This window comes from Scomber japonicus, chromosome 14, assembly GCF_027409825.1.
Source record: "Scomber japonicus isolate fScoJap1 chromosome 14, fScoJap1.pri, whole genome shotgun sequence".
NCBI lineage: Eukaryota > Metazoa > Chordata > Actinopteri > Scombriformes > Scombridae > Scomber > Scomber japonicus.
Window position 1 is genome coordinate 24590830 of NC_070591.1, and position 19647 is coordinate 24610476.

Sequence of the window (19647 nt, forward strand, 5' to 3'; positions counted from 1 at the left end):
GGATATAATCCCCACCAACCAAACAGAGCAAAGTATTAAGCCATGAGTAGAAAATAACATTTGTCATTATGTAATTGAACAGTCATTTAAAAAAAATAGATTATTTGCTATGATTTGAGCTCCCTACATTGAATTAAACAAACAAAATTCCCTTCATCCCTGACTCACCGGTGAGGTCCTGTTCATCCATACGGTAGCTAGCAGACCTCATGGCCATCTCCAGCACTCGGATACAGCCGTCGTCTGAGGCCAGCACGACTTTGTCTGACGTGCACCAGTCGATGTCTAGGATGCGGTAGTTCACATTGCGACCGATGCGTATGCTGCTGACCATTTGGACCTACAAATATAGTTTAGTTCACACTGTCACCTAAATGTTTCTCTTAAAAACACCTAGTAACAACTCTAGGGGGATATGGTGAGAAATGAACCCGTATTCTGCACAATGAAGACACAACATGGGATGATTGGATTCAATAACAGCCTGTTGGATTGAAAACAGAGTATGGCCCACACAGTGTGCTAAACTAATTTACAGTATGTTGAGTGCAGCAGGACGCAGATGGAAAGACTCAGTAGACAAACAGCCTTTTCAGGAGGTGTTCTAAAAACCACTCTCTGGCTTTTTATGGGGCTGTAGGGGAGTTAGTGAAACCCAGCTGTCAGCAGACCGCTGAAGCAATTCAGAGATTTCTCCTGCACTTCCTCTCCCTCCCTCACTCTCTCCTGGTACTCCCTCTCTTTCCCGCTCAATAGCGGTTGCTTGTTTCCCTCTGCAGCTTGATCCATCTGTTGTCTGGCTTTTACGATTAGGCACTGAAAACTGTCTTATCATGGGTCCCCTAAAGAAAACCCATTCCTCCACCCAGACAATGGTGCTCCAGTGGGACCATCTCCCTCTGCCCCGCGCAGCTCAATACAGCAGAGCATTTATCTGTGTCCACATTCATCCTCTCTTTAATTTTGCAACCCTCATTGCTGCTGGGTAAGCAAACAAATATTGTGGCGTTGATACAGATAACAAACAAATAAAATCCAGTCAATGACATTAGATCAAATGATGAACAGGGGCGCAAAATAGCTGGAAGGTATCTTAGATGAGGTGTAATGAAGATTGTGCAGAGAGAGGACTTTCTGGATGACAACAACTTCGGTAAACAAAGTTAAAGAGGGAGCGAGGATGCATGCCGCTGCGAGGAATAAGGATCATCCATCCTGCTATGGTTGAGCTTATATAGTGCCTGTCAGCGGAAAAGCTTTTAGGGCTTGCGTATGTGTGTTTGTACAGCACACTGTAATGATTCTTTAACACAACGGGGCAATTACCGTGAATATACTACAGCGTTAGTTTGAGACAGGACATTAGGAAAATATACCCCGCCACAATACTGTAGTCTACAGGAACACATTAACTCTGCCACACTAAATCTGCAAAACTGTAAACTACAGCTATGAACCCTGCAGACCATAGCAGATTCTTTAATCTTGTTTGAGATATGCAGTGCCGTCAGGTGATGCATGCTGGGAATTTATAATGCATGGAGAGTCACCTCTTTAGTGTCCCAGACTTCTGCTCCGTCCGTGTACATGACCAGAAGTTTCTGGTTGCCTTTCCCTGGTGCAAAACGAATTTTCTTCACCCAGCCACGGTGTGTTGGTATTCCTCTGAAAACATCAACAACATTGGGATATTTTTAGTGAATCTTTGTTAATTTATGACACTGCACACTCCCCCCCCCTCCCCCCCATCACTGGCCATTATCTGATGCCAGGTTTATTTTTACTGGTGTAGCTTCATTATTCAGTGGCAATACAGTCTGCTTATTGTCTTCTGTGTTCCCATGCAGGTGTGAAGTGTTTTGGAGAATGGTTGCCAGTAATGTAGAAAACAGTACTGTAGCTACAAGGTCTAAAAAGTGGCCTAAAAGCGGCAATATGTCTTAAAGCAAAGTCATTACCTGGATAAACGAGCTTTGAGGTCCCAGAAGTTGAGATTGCCATCCACGTCTCCGAGCACCAGAGTGTCACCTTTCCAGGCAATGCAGGCGATACTCCCCATACTACCCTGCAACACATTTAATGAGAAGTGGTGAGAAGAAAAATAAGAAACAAGAGCTGCACATTCGACCTTGCGTAATGCATTTGAAAACTGCGACTAAAGTAGAACTAAACATATATTGAACAGTTTTCACAGCATGACTTTGTGTTAGGCAGCCTGCCTGTTTGGGTCATTTTCTACTATTTACATACACAAATTATAAGAATGACGTATCCTCTGGGGCTGTACTCCACTCAGCATTGTATCAGTTGAATTAGATTTGACCATTCAATACAAAGATTTGATTTGGCTGTCCGGCAATCAGAAAATCCATTGGCATAAGGTTTCAGTGATAATTTCGACCACATAAACATAGTCATATGAATAAGTTATGGGAACATATTTTTTGAGCATTCAAAATTCAATAACAGCTGAATATGATGCAAGATTTTAATTTAGGCCTATTTAAATTGAGGGCATATAATGTTGGACTACTATATGGATTTGTTTCAAGATAATGGGGCAGGCATCACACAGGTATTTCTGTTTAAATTAAGCTCTGAGATCCTAATGTATTTATTTCACTTTAAACATAAAAGCAGCATGTAAATGAATAAACCAATTAAACTGTTTAAAATATATTCACGTCATTGCCCGCAATGAAATAACTGATATCTCTTCTTTAACTGGAAGACTGCTTTATTTTTCTTTAAACATAAAAACTAATGAATAAATCAAAACAAGAATACATCAACAAATAGAATGATTTAAATTCAAAATTATTTTTACATGTCAATTAAATTTTAATTGAAAATAAAAACAGTGAGCCTGAAAATTTTAAATAAATGAATAGCACTGTCAGCTTAGAAAAGACTTCTCGTCTTCAGTGGGATAAGCTTATTAAGCTACTGCATTCTCTTTAAACATAAAATACATTCATCGTAAATGTGAACAAATACAATTAACACACAAAAAAGCAACTGTTCAACTTGAAGGATCTCTCTGATGATTTAAGTGTCAGGGGGTAGCCCTCCTACCCTCTGCCCTCATCAGCAAATTATCATTAGTCTGTATAATTATCATTATGTAATGAGACCACCTTTGTGAATGTTTAAAAAATCATCAGAAGTCCATGATCATCCTCCATATAATCAAAGGATCAAAGTCAAATAATGAGGCAAACCACCAGGTAGCTAAAAAAGTGCAATCCTGCCAACATTTTCTCTCTACTATAAAACCTCACACTCTGAGGCATTTCATGTTTGAGTGTAAATGAACACAGGACAATGAATAAAAATATCTGTGGCAGCTGAGTGGTAAACAAGCTCGACACCTCTGGGTTTCATAAGGCTGCACCACCAGACAGGAGTTCTGATGTGAAGACATTAAGTGTCAGCTCACCATCACTGTGTATGCAGTGGATGATAGGATAAAACTTTTTAGGAGTTTCCACTGGTTTCCTGACAGAGATATGAAGATCTTCTATCATCCTGAAAGTGCTGTAAAACCTTTGGGGGTATGCAAATCTTTGAGCGATGAATCTGCAGCCGTCATGAAGATAAGACTTTAAATCCCGAGGTAAATCTTCACTGTCTGTCTGTGTGAAGAGAGCAAAGCACAGACTGCAAAACAATCAAATCTGCTGCTCAGAAACGGACTTTACAATTTGATACGTTATAGTGGCTTTCCTTTACAAATATTGTACGGATCAATATGACACTAAACGCCATGCCATCTCAATCTAGAATGTAAGATAAGGACAGATAAATATGCGTGACAAGGTATAAAAGTGGATTGTTTCTTATTGGCAGAAGTTGTGGGCATCAACAACAGAAGATGCCATCAGTGCCTACTCTGTATCATGACTCAGCTAGATACAATTACTGCACAAGTCACGACGTGATAAAAAATAGCCCATAAAAGTATCTTAAGTCTAAGTCTTCGAAAAGACTTCATGAACAATAGCTTCAATTTTATGCTATTCAGGGAGGGAAATGAATGCTGCAACTTAACACCTTTCTTTAATTAACTATCAAATGGTTCTTTGTTACTGGTGAATTGCAATCAAAACCTCCACTGCTGTGACATTACTAGTGCATATTGTAGACATCCAAAGTTAAAAGGAAGGCTTTTTTTCGAGCTTGGTTCAGTTTACCGTCCCGGCCATTTTGCTGTCAAAGCAAAAGAATGGCTCACTTAGCGTTAAATGTTTTACAGGTAAACAAAGAAAAGACTTCCTTACTCTGAGTCTGAGTCACACTGTGAACCAGTGCAGAGAACACGTGCAAAAAAAAAAAACACTATCTGGGACAAACTGATGACACACTGATGACACACTCAAAATCACCCACACTCAGTTTGCTGTTTGTTCTCCAGAGGGAAAAAAAAACAAAAAAAAAACATAAGCTGTAGAATTTCTCGGAAAACCTTTACCTTGATTGCATGCGGTGTAGCAATTTATGTTGGCTGTGTTTTGTTGAGTTTCCAACGGCTATGTCCAACACACAAGAAAACAAACAAAAAAAAAAGAAAATCCTGATGGACACTGGATGTAGGCTAGAGGAGGAATGATAACTTTAAAGAGTAAAAAATAGTGCAGACATTGGCTTATTTACCACAAAGCGGTGTTTCTTTTGAGCTCAGAAATGTTGACAGAATGCAGATGTTTGACTGCCAAAACAAGGAAGCAATTGATGTGAAACACTTTGCTGTACTCCATTCTGTTTACAGAAAAGATTTAACCTGAAGGGAGATGATGCCAGAGTGAGAAAAACGACAGAATAAATGGGAAGTAGTCAGTCTTTTATCTAAAAAAAAGTTTCTGAACAATAATGGATTGTGTGTGTGGTGTGTAAAGGTGAAGTAAAGTGAAAGGGTCAATACTGAAAGAATGTACTGAAAGAATGTATTTACTAGTTAGATACATAGAGACTAGATAGAGGAGGAAGCAGTGATAAAGATATATTGCTGCATCGCTGCAGAGTAAACACAAAAGAAGAAAAAGGCAGATTTAGATCTCTGTGTACATGAAGGATGAACAAAAACATTAAATTAAAGTGAGGCAGAGATAGGAGGAGGGTTGGATAGCTTTGTGAGAGGATATGACTCCATGACCTTGAAGTATAGTTCAGAAGGATATGAAGTCAAAAGAGAGACATAAAATAAAAGAAGCATAGTCTCTGGACTCACATCAGGAGGGATTCTTGCACCATCTTTGACTGTGTTTCCCTCCACGGTGATGTGGTAGACTTGGCCGTCTGTGTCAGTGAATACGAAATGCTCCCTGGCTGAGATGGCCTGGCTCGTCTCTGACTTGCTCTCTGCGTCCTGCAGGAGGCTGTAGCGGTAGAAAAACAAACAAATAAACAAACAAATTTCTCATCACAGCATGTCGGTTGTTATTTTAACACTTGTTCCAGTGTGACATATTTTGTGGACTTGGACATAAGTAAATTTGTCTGCTGCTGACAGTTGCAGGCATTACTACTGTCACACTGCCAGTGTGTGTTTGCGGCTTGAGAATATTTGATTTTTCCTGAGTTCAATTATAGAGGAATACAAATACACTTTGACTGGATTGCTGACTTTTGAGAGAAACTGGGCCAACAAATTGTTTTCAAAGAGAAATGATTAACTGAATTACAAAAAACTAATACTAATGATAGGAATTAAAAATACAGTAAGTCTTAATCTTTTGTTTATTCCATTGCTACCACAGTGTATTTTTTTGAACAAACAAGCCTAAAAAAGTGTGTTATAATTGCATTAAAATATTATTTTGTTTTGCTCTTACACAGGATCCCTATAGGCCTGCAAAATAACAGTCTGGGACACTACCATATAAGGTATGATACTGTTTCCTCCCTGAGCACGGCTAGTTTCTTGGAGCATTTTATGTAATCCTCTTCATTTAAAATCAAAGGAAAACCCTTACTTTGACTCATTAGTGTCAGTCTGGAAAACTTGTCTAACCATGCCTCTGGGACTTCCTTACCTATCTAAAAGACATTTTTTTTTTTTTTTATGAAAGGCTTCCAGGAACAAATGAAGGTTTATAGTGTTGTACCTGATGACTGAGGATTCAACGCTACTTTGCTCGGCGTCCGACACCGTCTGCCGAGCAATGGCCTCCCTCGCTGCCATCTGCTTCTTCTTCAGACTCTTCAGGTTGTGCGATGGGGACCACTCCTGTTTACACACACACACACACACACACACACACACACACACACACACACACACACACACACACACACACACACACACACACACACACACACACACACACACACACACACACAACACACACACACACACACACACACACACACACACACACACACACACACACAGGCAGTTACAGTGACAAATCCAGAAAAAAGATCCAGACGCAAGCTCATTTGCTGACATAACATCAAACCATTACTGTGCAAAAAGCAGATAGAGACACGAGGAAAGGGGGGAGGGGGTTATTTGCAGGTACAGTAGATGCTCATATAAATGATTCTAAAGCACACATGATAGCTATTTTCCCTTCAGCCTTCCTGTCTTACTGTTGGGGTACTCACACTGCAGTCTGAGTCTTTGGGGTTGTAATCAATATGGAAATGAGGCAGCAATATGAGGCTGGGGGAGGCCAGCATGTATTATTAAAGTTACTGGCTATTTTATTCGCACTGTAGAGAATTTTATAGCCCTACTGTAAAGTTTGTCCAGCATAACTCTTCTTTTATGAGCATTTCTCTGGCCTAATGAAGCCGCTGTTCTTTGCTGAGCTTGGGGGAATGTTTCAGACTAATCTTTCAAATGGTCCATACAAACAAAAGAAGGGGAAGGGGTCAAAAAAGTGTAAGAGATTATTTACACACAGGGAAAAGTCTACAGTACTGATGAGTGTGTTTTGTTAACTGCAGGTGTTCAGATATGTAGCTGTTGATTTACATGAGCATACCTGAACACCTGAAGGGAAATGTATTGTTTCTGTTCTATCTCTATCCTAAAGTTTTTAATGTTGAGTTGATTTGTCAGTACCAGCGCAGTAACGGTGGGGAAGTTCTTAGCCATCTCTCGGAGAAGCGTCCCCGTCCTGATGTCCCACAGCTCCAGGGGCTTGTCTCTGAACACCACCACCAGGTACTGTCTACGGATGGACACAGACAGTCAATCTTACAGCGTGCACAAGAAGGTTTCTTGAAATCAAAGTGGGTCTCAAACTCTAACTGCCATGTAGCCTAGATGTTTTAACAGTTGATGCAGAGTCAGAATACCAGCATTATTTTTAATTTTGAATTATTAATCATGAATTTGAACTGAAGTGTTTCACAAAGAGTATTATTCTGTTATATGTTACAATAATATTTTAGATTCACAAATGTGTTAAGCACCCCTAAAGAAACTAGATACACAAAAGATGACTTTTCAAACCCATCCTTGCTTTGTGTTTATCCATCTCTTGCATATTGCAGTAAACACAGAGTAAACAGCTGTTTACAGCAAGAAACAAATGAGCAGCATAGCACAGCAGCATTGCACATTTGAATTATTTATTCAGACTTGTGAGCTGCAGTTAGCCGGTGTGAGTGCTTTAACCAACCTGGGAAAAGAATTTGGCTAAAAAAATCTGGCCAAGTAACAGACTCCTGTCCCAACTGTGAGAGAAAATATCTCACTTCGAGCTGCTGTAGTGCAAGAGCACGGAAGTATTGGAACGCTCCTCATAGAACTTCAGTGTATAATAACATGTTTAACTCTTTTTCTCACTGTGACTACAAACTACAAGCTTTTCTTACTATAAGATTGTGATATTTGGCAACTTGCCTGAGTAAAATAGAAAGACACATAATCATGTACTGGCCAATAAATACATAATTTTCTGCCTCCATTCACCCTGTAATATGAAGTGTAGAGTGCAGCGCCTCAGTTGTGCATCATACATTTTATTATAAGAAAAATGAGTAGAAGGCTATCTAGATTGTGATGCTGCAGTGTTGATCTTATGTTTAGTGTCCTTATACTAGAATCAATATGACAATGTAACCGCTAAATGTTCTGTAAAGAGGTGACATGATGGTAAAAAACATATTGTGTACTTACCCATTTACAGTAGACTGACAGCTATTGGATATAGTGTTTACCCAATGTAACTGAATGAGTATAACAGCCAGTACAGAGAAGTTTAACAAAGTAAGGTGCAAATGCCATGCTAACCCTTCATGTTTATTGTGTAGTCAATCTGTACTTGTTGAGCAACCTGCATGTTATATCTCATACAATATTTTCATGGGCACTGACCCTTGCAATCATTGCTTTCACAGCAGCCCACTCGTTTCTCTCTGGAGGAGGGAACACTTGTCGCTGTTAGCAATGGAGCCAGGCGGAAAAATCAGAGATGTCAACTTTCAGTATCATACACCATCTACCTAATCATTTTCTTTATGTATACATAAGTTTTAGATTGGCTTGGCATTGTCAAGATATGGTGCCCTTGGCAAGCAAACAGAATTTACTGTCCAATAATTGGCAAATGAGTGTATAAACAGGCAAATGAGTTGCTGTCTGATAACACTGTGTATATTTTCATCTCTTGCAATATGCGTGATGACTATAAATGTATGTTCTTTTTATTTTCCTCACATTAAAAGATGAAGCATTGATAAACGCTTGAATGGAAAATTACTGATCCAAAACACTGCACAACATGAATATTTAAGAGTTTTGGGGACAATACTAAACAAAGAGCAGAATTAATATGTGCCTTTCAGCTCTTTAAACAGACTTTTACTATGATCTACGTCCGGGTTTTAAAACACCTCAGGAAAAAAAAAAGAAGCAAAATTACAAAATAAAACTTTGGAGACAGAGAAAGGAGGCTCTAGGCAGGTAATATATAATATATTTAAATAGTGTAAATATAAATGTACAGGTTTGTGTATCAGGTAAAAACAGTAGTGATTGTGTGATTGTTGTTTTGAGCAGGCAACTCACTTGAGATGAGACACTTTAATCATCTCAATGGGTGGCTCATCGTTTCCTCGCTCGCCTCTGAATGCAAAGCACCTGCCTGAAAAACACAACAGACACAGAGAGTGAGGGGGGGGGGGGGGGTGAAGAGGGTGAGGGTGGGAGGTGATGATGTAAGGCAAAAGACTTGTCTTTCCTCACACCTACATCTTACCGGGGCGTCCCGGTTTCCTCTCTTTTATCTCGGGAGCGTGGAGAGCAAACCTCCGACAACTTGTTCTCAGCGCCTGCTCTAATCCCTGCTTTTCTTTTCACAACTTTTCACACACTGAAGCAGACATTATGCAGGGCATGAAGGTGCCTCCTTTAAACAAAACATGAATGCCCTTCAGGCGTATTGTATCGCATTTGCTTAAGGAAATGCTGTTCTGATTTTGTGGAGGGCATTTAGGAAGGTGGCCTGTTTAAAATGTACGAGGGACAAAGCAGCCTGTGGTTGTTTTGTAGGAGGAGGATGGGGGGGGGGGCATGTGACCTCCAACAGTTGTGTTGTAAATGGCAGTTAAAGTTTACTAGAGAGGATAAAAGAGAATAAAGCATATGGTGTAGAGAAAACTTTGTAGACCTGTGGTGCACTTGAGGCTAATGCAGCCCTCTTCACCATTCCCTCTTTTGTTTCCTCATTCAGACACAGTTGGAGGGGTCGCATGTCCTGATTACAGTGTCAATTATGGTATCTGATTCTACAGATCATCAGCCTGCAGGTCTAATCACTCACAAAAACGAGCTCACACACGACTCAAGGTCTTGAAAACAGCTCGTGGTGCAGAAAAGTTGGCAAAAACAACACAGACGATATGCATACACAGTAGATTTGTTTTTTTTTCATTTGCTGTATGAAAAGGGAAGAGTGTGGGCTGATGAGAATCAGAAAGATGCCTCAAAGTGCTGAGCTGATGATACCTGTCATGATCATGAATGTATAAATAATGTGGAATTATTATTTTAACACATAATTAATATTTATACAGTAAGCTAGGCAATGCAAAATAAGACTGGCATCACCACCACTTCTCAACACCAAGTCTCCCAAAATACTGCAGCGTACACACACATACACACACACACACACACACACACACACACACACACACACACACACACACACACACACACACACACACACACACACACACACACACACACACACACACACACACACACACACACACACACACACACACACACACAACATTTCAGAGATAAAGCATATGTCCTTTCAGAACAGCTTCTATTACTGCTGCGGAAACCAGGTATCAACACAATTGAGTAAGGCAAGCAAGGAAGATGGTTTTCCTGCTGGGATTCTCACATCTTATCAGAAAATGGTCTATCCGTAAAGGCCACAAGGTACCTGCCGTATTGGATTTGTTTTACAGATTAAAGCTCAGAATCTTTAAGTACAGAATTTGCTTTTGTGTTGTTCTATTTGAGGACTCATTTATGGAAAAAATCTGCTCACTTTTTCCAAGTAAAGAGCATGAAAGCACATAAGCTCATGTAACACAAACAAAAACGTGCAGATTAGCCTGCAGTGTTACTGAATCTGTTCCAAGATTTTTTCGGGAGTAAACTAAACCACTAAAAAAAAGGTCAGATTAAGATTCCATTGGTAAAAAGGAAAAGCCTCCCAAATCATTACATGCTCATTAATCCACAATGTCTTTTTTATATTTCAACATGCGATAAATAAGCAGCTTGTAATCTGTAAGTAAGACATCTTGGGAGTTGCTCAAATGCTTATTTTTTTCAGTTTTGATGGAGCTTAGTGATCTGCCCCACTTGTCATCTTGGTTCTATGCTAGATTAAACACGTCCCAGACCTTTTTGTATCTTTGTACCGAACACACACACACACACACACACACACACACACACACACACACACACACACACACGAAATTGATATCGATGTTTTCATCTAACTCTTGGTAGGGCAGCAAACACACACACACACACTTGTGCATGCTGAGATCCAGAATCAGAACCAGATTTATTGTGAAGTGGGTTAGAAATTGTCCTTGGTGTTGTGGTACATAACAGTCAGAATATACACAGAACTGAGTAATCCTAAATTATATAAAACAGAAATAAAGACATTTACAACAAAACTATGTAAGACAATATATACTAAGTGAAAGGAGCTGCTACAGGTTTAAATCTCAAACCTCAGTCACTTGAACTTCTAAGTAAACACAATTCATATGTGTGTGTGTGTGTGTGTGTGTGTGTGTGTGTGTGTGTGTGTGTTGGAAAGTGTGCAGGGCTGTAACCAAAGCTAATCCCATGGACTGTTAACTTTGACGACTGTGGTGCTTAAGACAGAGTCACTAAAGAAGTGACTTGCCCTCGCCATTGCCCTAAATGAATTGGAAATAAAGGCTCTGTGACTGAACCATATTTTTTAGCGTGCCTCGACAAACCAAACACACTATGGGGGTAAAATGCAGGAGGCAGACACACGTGCCACATAACAAGTACAGATGTGGAAGATTTGTAAAAACAATAAAAGTGGTCATCCATAACATATATCGTATTGTTTTCCACTAAAAACGATCTCTTCCTGACTGTTCACCACTCCATCCACACATTACATTCTAACTCTGTTCTTTCTTTGGCACAGAAAATGCAGAAAATTATTTAGTTTTTTACTCCCAGGAGGAAGTAAGAACCCCCAATGGTCACTAGTGGTGCAGTAATTCCATAGGCTTGTCTTCAAGGGCTCAGGCAGGGGGGATATAAGCTGCTCTGCACAGAATCGAGATAGGATCTCATTTTCAAAGCTAGGCATCCCTTTGGTGGTACCCTGACACTGTTTAGTTTGGACCTTAATTTGGAGATTGCAAGTATTCCCTGGAGAAGAACAAAAAGACTCTCTTGAAGAAGCAGACAGAAATAGAAAGACAGATAAAAAACAGAAAGGCAGGGAACGAGAGAGACTGAGGGGACTGTTTTCTCAGTTGTTAAGGCTGAGCAAAACAGCAACCTCAAGAACAAAGGCCGATATGAAAGTGCTGGTTGGTACCCTCAGGTACAAGTGACAATGTACTGTATGTGTGTATGTGTGTGTGTGTAAGCCTCTCACCAGTAGGCAGGTCGACGTGCTGCAGCTCGTTTCGCACCAGGCCCATGTTGTTGGGAGCAGAAGTGGCGAAAGATAGGAAACTGGTGAGACTCACCCATTCAATACCCCTGTGGAATACACACACACACACACACACACACACACACACACACACACACACACACAGACACAGACACACACAGACACACAGACACACAGACACACAGACACACACACACTTCAGTTAAATAAAGAATACTGCTATCTAATACTTGCAGTGTAGCTGTGGAATATTCCTCCGGTACAGTCTGGCAAGCAGGAAGGGAAACAGTAAACCTTAAACTTCTAAAAAATCTGTTAGGAGGCTGTAAAAAAAAAAAGCACAGCGGGTGTAAGATATGAATATTTTTGAGGTGTGGGCCAAGCTGAGGGAGCACAAACTCCACCGTAATGAGATGGTAAATAGCCACATGATTAATTAGTCAATTTCCCCACTAAATGTAAATGAGATGCTAAGTAATCAGGCCTCCTTTGGCATGGCTGCGCCGGGGCAATGGCTGCTGGGCTCATTTCCATTAAGCACCTCTGCTCTCCCCACCGCAGAAAACATTAATCTTTGAACTTTACGCTGTACATCACACCAGTGGAAATAAGAACGGCTCTCTATATGAATCTACGGAGAAATGGGGCAAAATGTGACGGAGAGGTTTTTTTTAAGAGAAATCCCTGATCTGGCAAGCACGACTTTGATGTGAACGTCTGAGTGAGCAGGTTCATATTTATGACCGTGCGATTCTTTGACATTTATTTATTTTTTGAATTCTCGTGCTCTACTTTTGGTCACGCGTTTAATATATGAAAGCACTATGCAATATTTAGCAACTAAACAGTGTGTATAGTAAGTGCTTGCATGTGTTAAATATTATATGCGGCGTGTCAGCAGAAGGTAGAGTAGTGCGAGTGATATGACACGCAGATGAAGAAAGGCAGCTGTTGAGTGATAAAGTGACACCAGAAAACCTGACACTGCCAAATCACTAATCCTTAACATTAACACACACACACACACACACACACACACACACACATATCTAAATATATATATAAATATGCAGGGGAAGCTACAAAAATTTCAGGCAACTTCTGCTTGTGTTGCATAGCTCATTAAAGTTTGCTGGAGTTTTCATTTGTGGATACCAACTTCTCTCATTAAAGAAAGCCTGGCTATGCTTGAACGGATGGTGTTTGCTCCCAATCAATCTCTTAACAGCATTAATTGATTCAATCTCGTGTTTAATTAATCCTATTGAAATAGTTTTACTGCTCATTAGAGAATACTAACTAATGAAGTGCAGGCTGCTTTTTGTTGATGTATTCTGTTGCATTGTGAGGGCATTCAGAAGGTGTCGAGGTACTCTGACTTTATCCCTTTTCAGCGTGACCTGCCTCGTAGACCATAATTAACCGACGCATTGTGAAGAAGCCCAGCAGGACAAAAGGGTTTAATTTGTAATGCAGCTGCACTGAAACAAAGCAAGGCTTGAGTCATGCACACATTTCTACAAGTTATCTTGAAAAAACACATTTTGTCTTAATTAGTGGAAATAGTGTAACACATAATAATAATAATGTTGCATGCTAAACATACAATACATACACTCAAATAAATATGCAACTTGATATTTGATGTTCAGTGTTATTAGTAATGTGTGACCAATCATTATGTTCTGGAAACCAAATGAATCCAAAATTAAAGAAAACAAAAAGCAGAATTAAATTAACTGTTGGCTTTTTAACATCACTTCTGAGCACATATACAGTGCAGACAGGACAGGAGAGTGTAGTTCATTTTGTTTGTCCGCCATGGATTTCTCAATCATCCTTGTGCTAAGGTTAAGAAGACAGACAATAGTTAAAGGACAATTCCATCCGCGTTATTTTTTCCCTGGCTATTCAACTTGATATGCCCGCTTAGCCTTCAGTATAAAGCAGTTACGTGGGTTAGAGCACTGATGCCCCCCCCCCCCCCCCCAGCTGTTGAGTGCTGGCAGCTCTGGAGGAGAGAGTTGGGAGTAGAGCCAGAGATTCAGGACGAATAACCCCCACGAGTCACATTGGATTCTGATTTAATTCAGAGCTGTTTACTGGCCGACGAGAGTTCAGAGTTTTTGTTTTTTTCTTTACTTTGAGGAGGAGCAACAGTGAGTGCTCCTTCTCTGTATATTACCACATTTAGCAGAGCAGCAACAACAGTGAGTACTCTGCCTCTGTATGTTACCATGTTTAACAAAGCAGCAGCAACAGTGAGTATTCTGCCTCTGTATGCTACCACGATTGTAGCACTCGGTCTGTCTCTGTGGCTACTGGCTAGGTAGGCTAGGGATTTATATTGGCTTATATATAGCAACGTCATCATGCAGAAACATACATCAGGTCACATAGGGATATGTTTTTAGAGAGGTTTGGGAAAATGTCATTTTGACACTAAAACATACGTAGTGAATCTTTGTATCTTAATACAAAAGGAAGTCAGAAGGTCATGGCACTGAGGTATTCCTATAATGGATTACAACAGGTATTGAACAGTAGGAATTTGTAGGAATGGATTAAATTGAGAGCATCCAAGGGAACAAAAAGCTTCACAATCTCTACAATTTATATCTCTGACAGAATAAACCTGTATGAAAACAAATTCAAGCTCATTAATTTATAGCTGAAAGCTATTAATTGTGTTGGTGGTCTTGTCGACTCCAAGAAATGTCATCAACAACTATTTACTAAGAGTAAAGCTTCCTAATATGGAATGCTGCTCCTCTCCGACTGTCCCCCTTGACGTGTGATTGACAGGTCCATTAATTAGCTTCTTAGACTTGAGGGAATAGTGCAGTGCTGAAAAGGTTAAAGGAGCATTGCCAGAGGAGCTGGAGCATTTGGCTGGAAACCCACCATAAAAAGTTGCTGTAATTTATTGTGACAAACCAAGAAAGTGTTTATATGCAGCATGCATTCCACCCAAAAATCAACAGACCTTTTTTTCACAGCATACATTTTGACTTGTCATAGCAGGAAAAACACAGGTGTAACTAACAACATCAATAATGGTTGTGTTCTGCTCAGGTGCTACTGACGTAGCCTGCAGAATACAAGAGTCCTACATTATTAGTAGCATTACTCACAAGTGAAATTGTCCAGTGTGAGAAAGGTGTAAACAGAATCTAGAGGTTGTGTTGAGCTCAGCCACAGGGTTTAATAATATACATGTTACTGACACTATACATACTGCATACATGGCTGCATCTTAGTGTTGCATTTGCAACTTTGGGTAAATGTGTAACATTAAACATCACTAATTTAACACACCACCTTTTACTATCACACACAAATACACAGAGTAAAACCCTTGTTATTCAGTTTATTGGGTTGTTGTGATTAATTGATTTGCATGGTACACTAAGCTGGTCCCATTTCTCAAGTGCATCTAAGCTCCCTCTGCATTCATCTGCACTTCAGGATAAAAGCCCTCAACCTTCAGTAATTTGTTAGGATAAACATACCGAGGCAGCTCTGCGGTATTTTCATCAGCTCCTCCACACTGTTTAGGTTCTTAAATGTGCATTGGTTCAAACATTTATTAACTATTTTGATAATCGTGTAATCTTGTCATTCATTTCCTGAACTGTTGGTTGGACAAAATACGACATTAGAAGGTGTAATTCTGGACTCTGGAATAATAGAATGGCCATTTTTCTGTTTCAGTTTTCTTCATCTTTATACACCAAACAATTGATTTATAATAGAGAAAGTAATCAGCAGAATAATTAATAATGAAAATAATAGTTAGCTGCAACCCTACAGGATTTTTCTCTTCCCTTCAACGCTGTATAATATTAGTATCCAGATTGTGTCTTAGCAACATAAAGCATTTTTATTTGCGCCTATATGATTTCATTTACATATATTAGCAATGCTACTACCTTCTTGGCATTCCAACTCCAGTCATAAAAGCTAGACTAAAATATGGAGATTTTTTTAGGTTCATTTGCTCTGCACGGTGCATTAAATAATATTTTTACCCAAAAATCTATATCACGTATATCACATTTTCAGACACAATCTCAGTGCCTGTGTGAATTCTTTCTATTTTGCGGTTGTCATCTTCATCTCTTTGAGTCAAGAGTACTGTACCAAGCTGAAGCACACACCAAGCAGGGGAATTATTTCTCTTTAAAACACAAGAGCTGACAAGGTGCTCTAATTATGTGATTGCTGATTGTCTCCACAAAAAGTCTAATGAGGCTGAAAACAATCAAGAGGAAATCAATCCACCTGGAGCTGACTGACTAGCCACTGGGGTTCATCTGACGTGCCATTTTACAGATTTTTCACCCAGAGCATACTCATGTTAGTGAAGGTGTGTGTGTGCCATTTTTACACACGAGCAAAATCTTACCTGACTTCACAAGAGTGGACGCTGAGTTCCTTGTGCAGAAGACCACTGGTGAGATTATAGACTAGCACAGAGCCATTACTGGTGCCTGAGAAGGAGAGACAGAGACAGAGACAGAGAGCGGGGCATAAGAAAAGAAAAATGTGAGACAGACTGATATAGAAAAACAAGGGGTCACAAGCCATATAGTTATCTTAGCAGCATCTACCCTCTGGCAGGATCAGAGAGAGAGTGTGTCAGTGTGACACTCCTGTGTGTTCCCTGTCACTGCAGTAGGTGCGGATAGAGGCAGCACATCAAACCCTGTGTCACTCAGCTCACAGCCTGCAAATATTTCACTGTTTCATCTGCTGCTGGGAAAATAGCACAACAGCTCAATCCCTCCCGAAACTCCACCTGATTAAATAGCGCAGATGACATTTGACACTCTGATTGGAAACTCTGAGCAAGTTTGACAAAATGTCAAAAGACGTTTTAGTGTGTTCATACTGTGACAGAAAAAAGCAAACCAAAATCATTAAGGTCCCTTTTTATGCATATATACCCAGCTGAAGTTTCAAACTGTGAAAACTTTAAATTAAGCTAAAATCTACTTACAACTTTTTTTTCCCCCACATGCAGGGAGAGTTGATGAGATATTGGGAGCGTGTTTTTAAGCAATGGCTTGGTTCAAATTCATAATGAGAAGAAAAAAAAGGCGAGGAGAAAGAAGAAAATTATACTGTGAAGCTTGACTGGAGCTTATTGGTGGCCAACTCAAGTGTAGCCTTGCCAGAGGAAAAAGTGACTCACTTATTCATTTTCCCTATCTTGTGTTTGTAGCATCTTGTTTCATTTGAACAGGTGTCACATTTTAGCTCCTTTACTTTTGGCCATAACAGACCCTTTTTACTCATGTGTTTAATTAATGTGTCACCTGTTTCTTTTTAGAAAAATAACCCTTTTTTTCACTATTTCAGCTTTGAACCATAAAAAGCTGACATTCTATTTACTATATGTTTTTCCCCATTGATTGCAACAGCTTTTTTTTGTAGAATGCCCTGGGCTAATTTTCCATTAGTGGGAAAAACAAGCAGTCATAAAAGGACAAAACAATTGAGGTTATAACCTAAGCAAGGAAGCTGAAAAACACTGCAATTAAAATAATTACTTAATTCAGGAGCATGGCAAAAAACTCAGCAGCAGATGTGAAAGCAAATCTAAAAAAGGTTCCAGGGAGTTATTTTTATTTTTGCAGAGAACATAGGCAGATGCAGCAGCACAATTAGTTCTATAATTATTCCAAATTAGATGCCCAGTCCCTCTGCAAAAGACTCACTCTGCACTGGGCTTGAGCGAGATGACCACATGCTGATACAACATCTGGAGGCGGTGATAGACAGTCTATTTGTTTTTGTGTGTGTGTGTGTGTCTTCCTCTCTTGCCCATTGCGTAGAGGATAGATGGCATGTAGTGAGGGACAGTGGGATGTTTCAGCTGGAGGTCTGGCACACAGGAAGTGGGCTGTGGGAGATAAACACAGATACTTCTGTTCCTGTGGTTTCCCTGGGTCGCCCCACTGCCACCGTTTGTTTCATCTGATTAACATGATCGATATGATGCGCCCCCTAAATTTGTAGAGTCCAGTGAGTGTGGTTAAAAAGATTCATTTTGATTGTGGGGCAGTTATTTCAAATTAGACAAAAAAAAAAAAAAAAAAAAAAAAATGGAACATGGCCTCTTTAACCACAACATGATAAGTGAGAGTCAGTTGTCAGGTCAGTCTGCAAACAGACCAATCAGAAAGATGTCATTTGTGGTCTGTGCTGCTCAAATTTCATTATAGCCTGATGAAGAGCACTTGTGAGTAACACATTGCTATCACATCACCTCACCTGCTTTCATTAGGCCACCCACTAGGTGCTGCAATTAGCAAGGTAGCTGGAGGATGGTAGCACTCTGGTTAAAGTAAAACGGCTTGTTCACAGCTACTTGAAAGTAAAAAAGAGTGACAGTGAAATCTCTGTTTAAGGATGAGTGGACTGAGAAATATGCGTTCATTTTGCCCGAGGGAAGAATAAGACCACTGTAGTTGATTTGCAAAATAACAGTGAGCATAATTAAGAGTACCACTGCATCACCAAACATGCCCATTTTTAACAAGTATCCTCAGAACAAGGAGGTAAGAACCACAAAACTGAACCAGCTGAAGTCATCAAATCCAAATATTTGTGAGATCAATGACATTTCCAGCCAGCCCAGTGTCAGACCCATTAGCTGTTACTCTTTTAAAATAAACTGGCACTAACAGTTTCTATTACTTACTTAGAAAGTGTTTATAGCCAAGCTTCAGGCACAGTGTGAGAGAGTGAGCGCCCTCCCGGAAAAAAAACTTTTGAAAACACACATTTACCGACCGAAGCGTCTCACATGGAGGCTATTATTTAATTGAATATGGAAAAAAATGATTCAATTCATTATTCCTGTTTTTTGCAGGCCTAAAAAAATCCAAGCAGCGGTTGGTTGTGGATTCATATTTAACAGACAGAGTACTACTGATCCTGCACATAAGTCTTGCCAGCAAATCAGCATAACCACCCCCCCCCCCCCCCTTCAAGTATCAGCATCTGTAATACTTGTCCAATAAAATTAAGCACATAAAGTTATGCAACAGATTATTTTTTAAACTGTGCATGCAGTCTGATTTCCCCATAAAAAGAAATTACTTGAACTCCATTAGCGTAAAGGAAATCCTTCACAAGAACCAATCCAAAATCTAATATGTTTCAACATCGAACCAAGCTGATGAAAGAGCTGATCTACCCTGAGTTGAACCCAACTCTATGAATTACTGAGATTTCTAAACAGGAGGGTTTTAATAGATTATTTTGTGAACTGCAGACGTAGCTGATATACCCTTTGACAGACCACTGGAGCTGAGAATGAGAATCAGTCCATCTGATAATTGTTTTGCTTTTTGGAGGTTCATGCTTCAGTAACTGCCTTCATATTACGTAGGCATTCATTTCCCACATTTTGCAGTCGACAAATTTATGTTTTCTTCTCTTGCTATTTTTCCCAAGACTTAATGCAGTTTTT

General features: G+C 39.8%; 1 protein-coding gene across 1 annotated transcript in view; it reads right to left on the minus strand.

The window, feature by feature from the left end:
- Positions 1-19647, minus strand: part of wdr11 (WD repeat domain 11) — a 52234-nt gene that overhangs the window by 9864 nt on the left and 22723 nt on the right. The window contains exons 11-19 of the mRNA XM_053333053.1: positions 16573-16657; positions 12144-12250; positions 9023-9098; positions 7070-7178; positions 6105-6226; positions 5228-5375; positions 1959-2065; positions 1551-1665; positions 169-340 (exon numbers count right to left, since the gene is read on the minus strand). Coding sequence (XP_053189028.1) covers positions 169-340; positions 1551-1665; positions 1959-2065; positions 5228-5375; positions 6105-6226; positions 7070-7178; positions 9023-9098; positions 12144-12250; positions 16573-16657 — 1041 coding nt within the window. The remainder of the gene's footprint in view (positions 1-168; positions 341-1550; positions 1666-1958; positions 2066-5227; positions 5376-6104; positions 6227-7069; positions 7179-9022; positions 9099-12143; positions 12251-16572; positions 16658-19647) is intronic.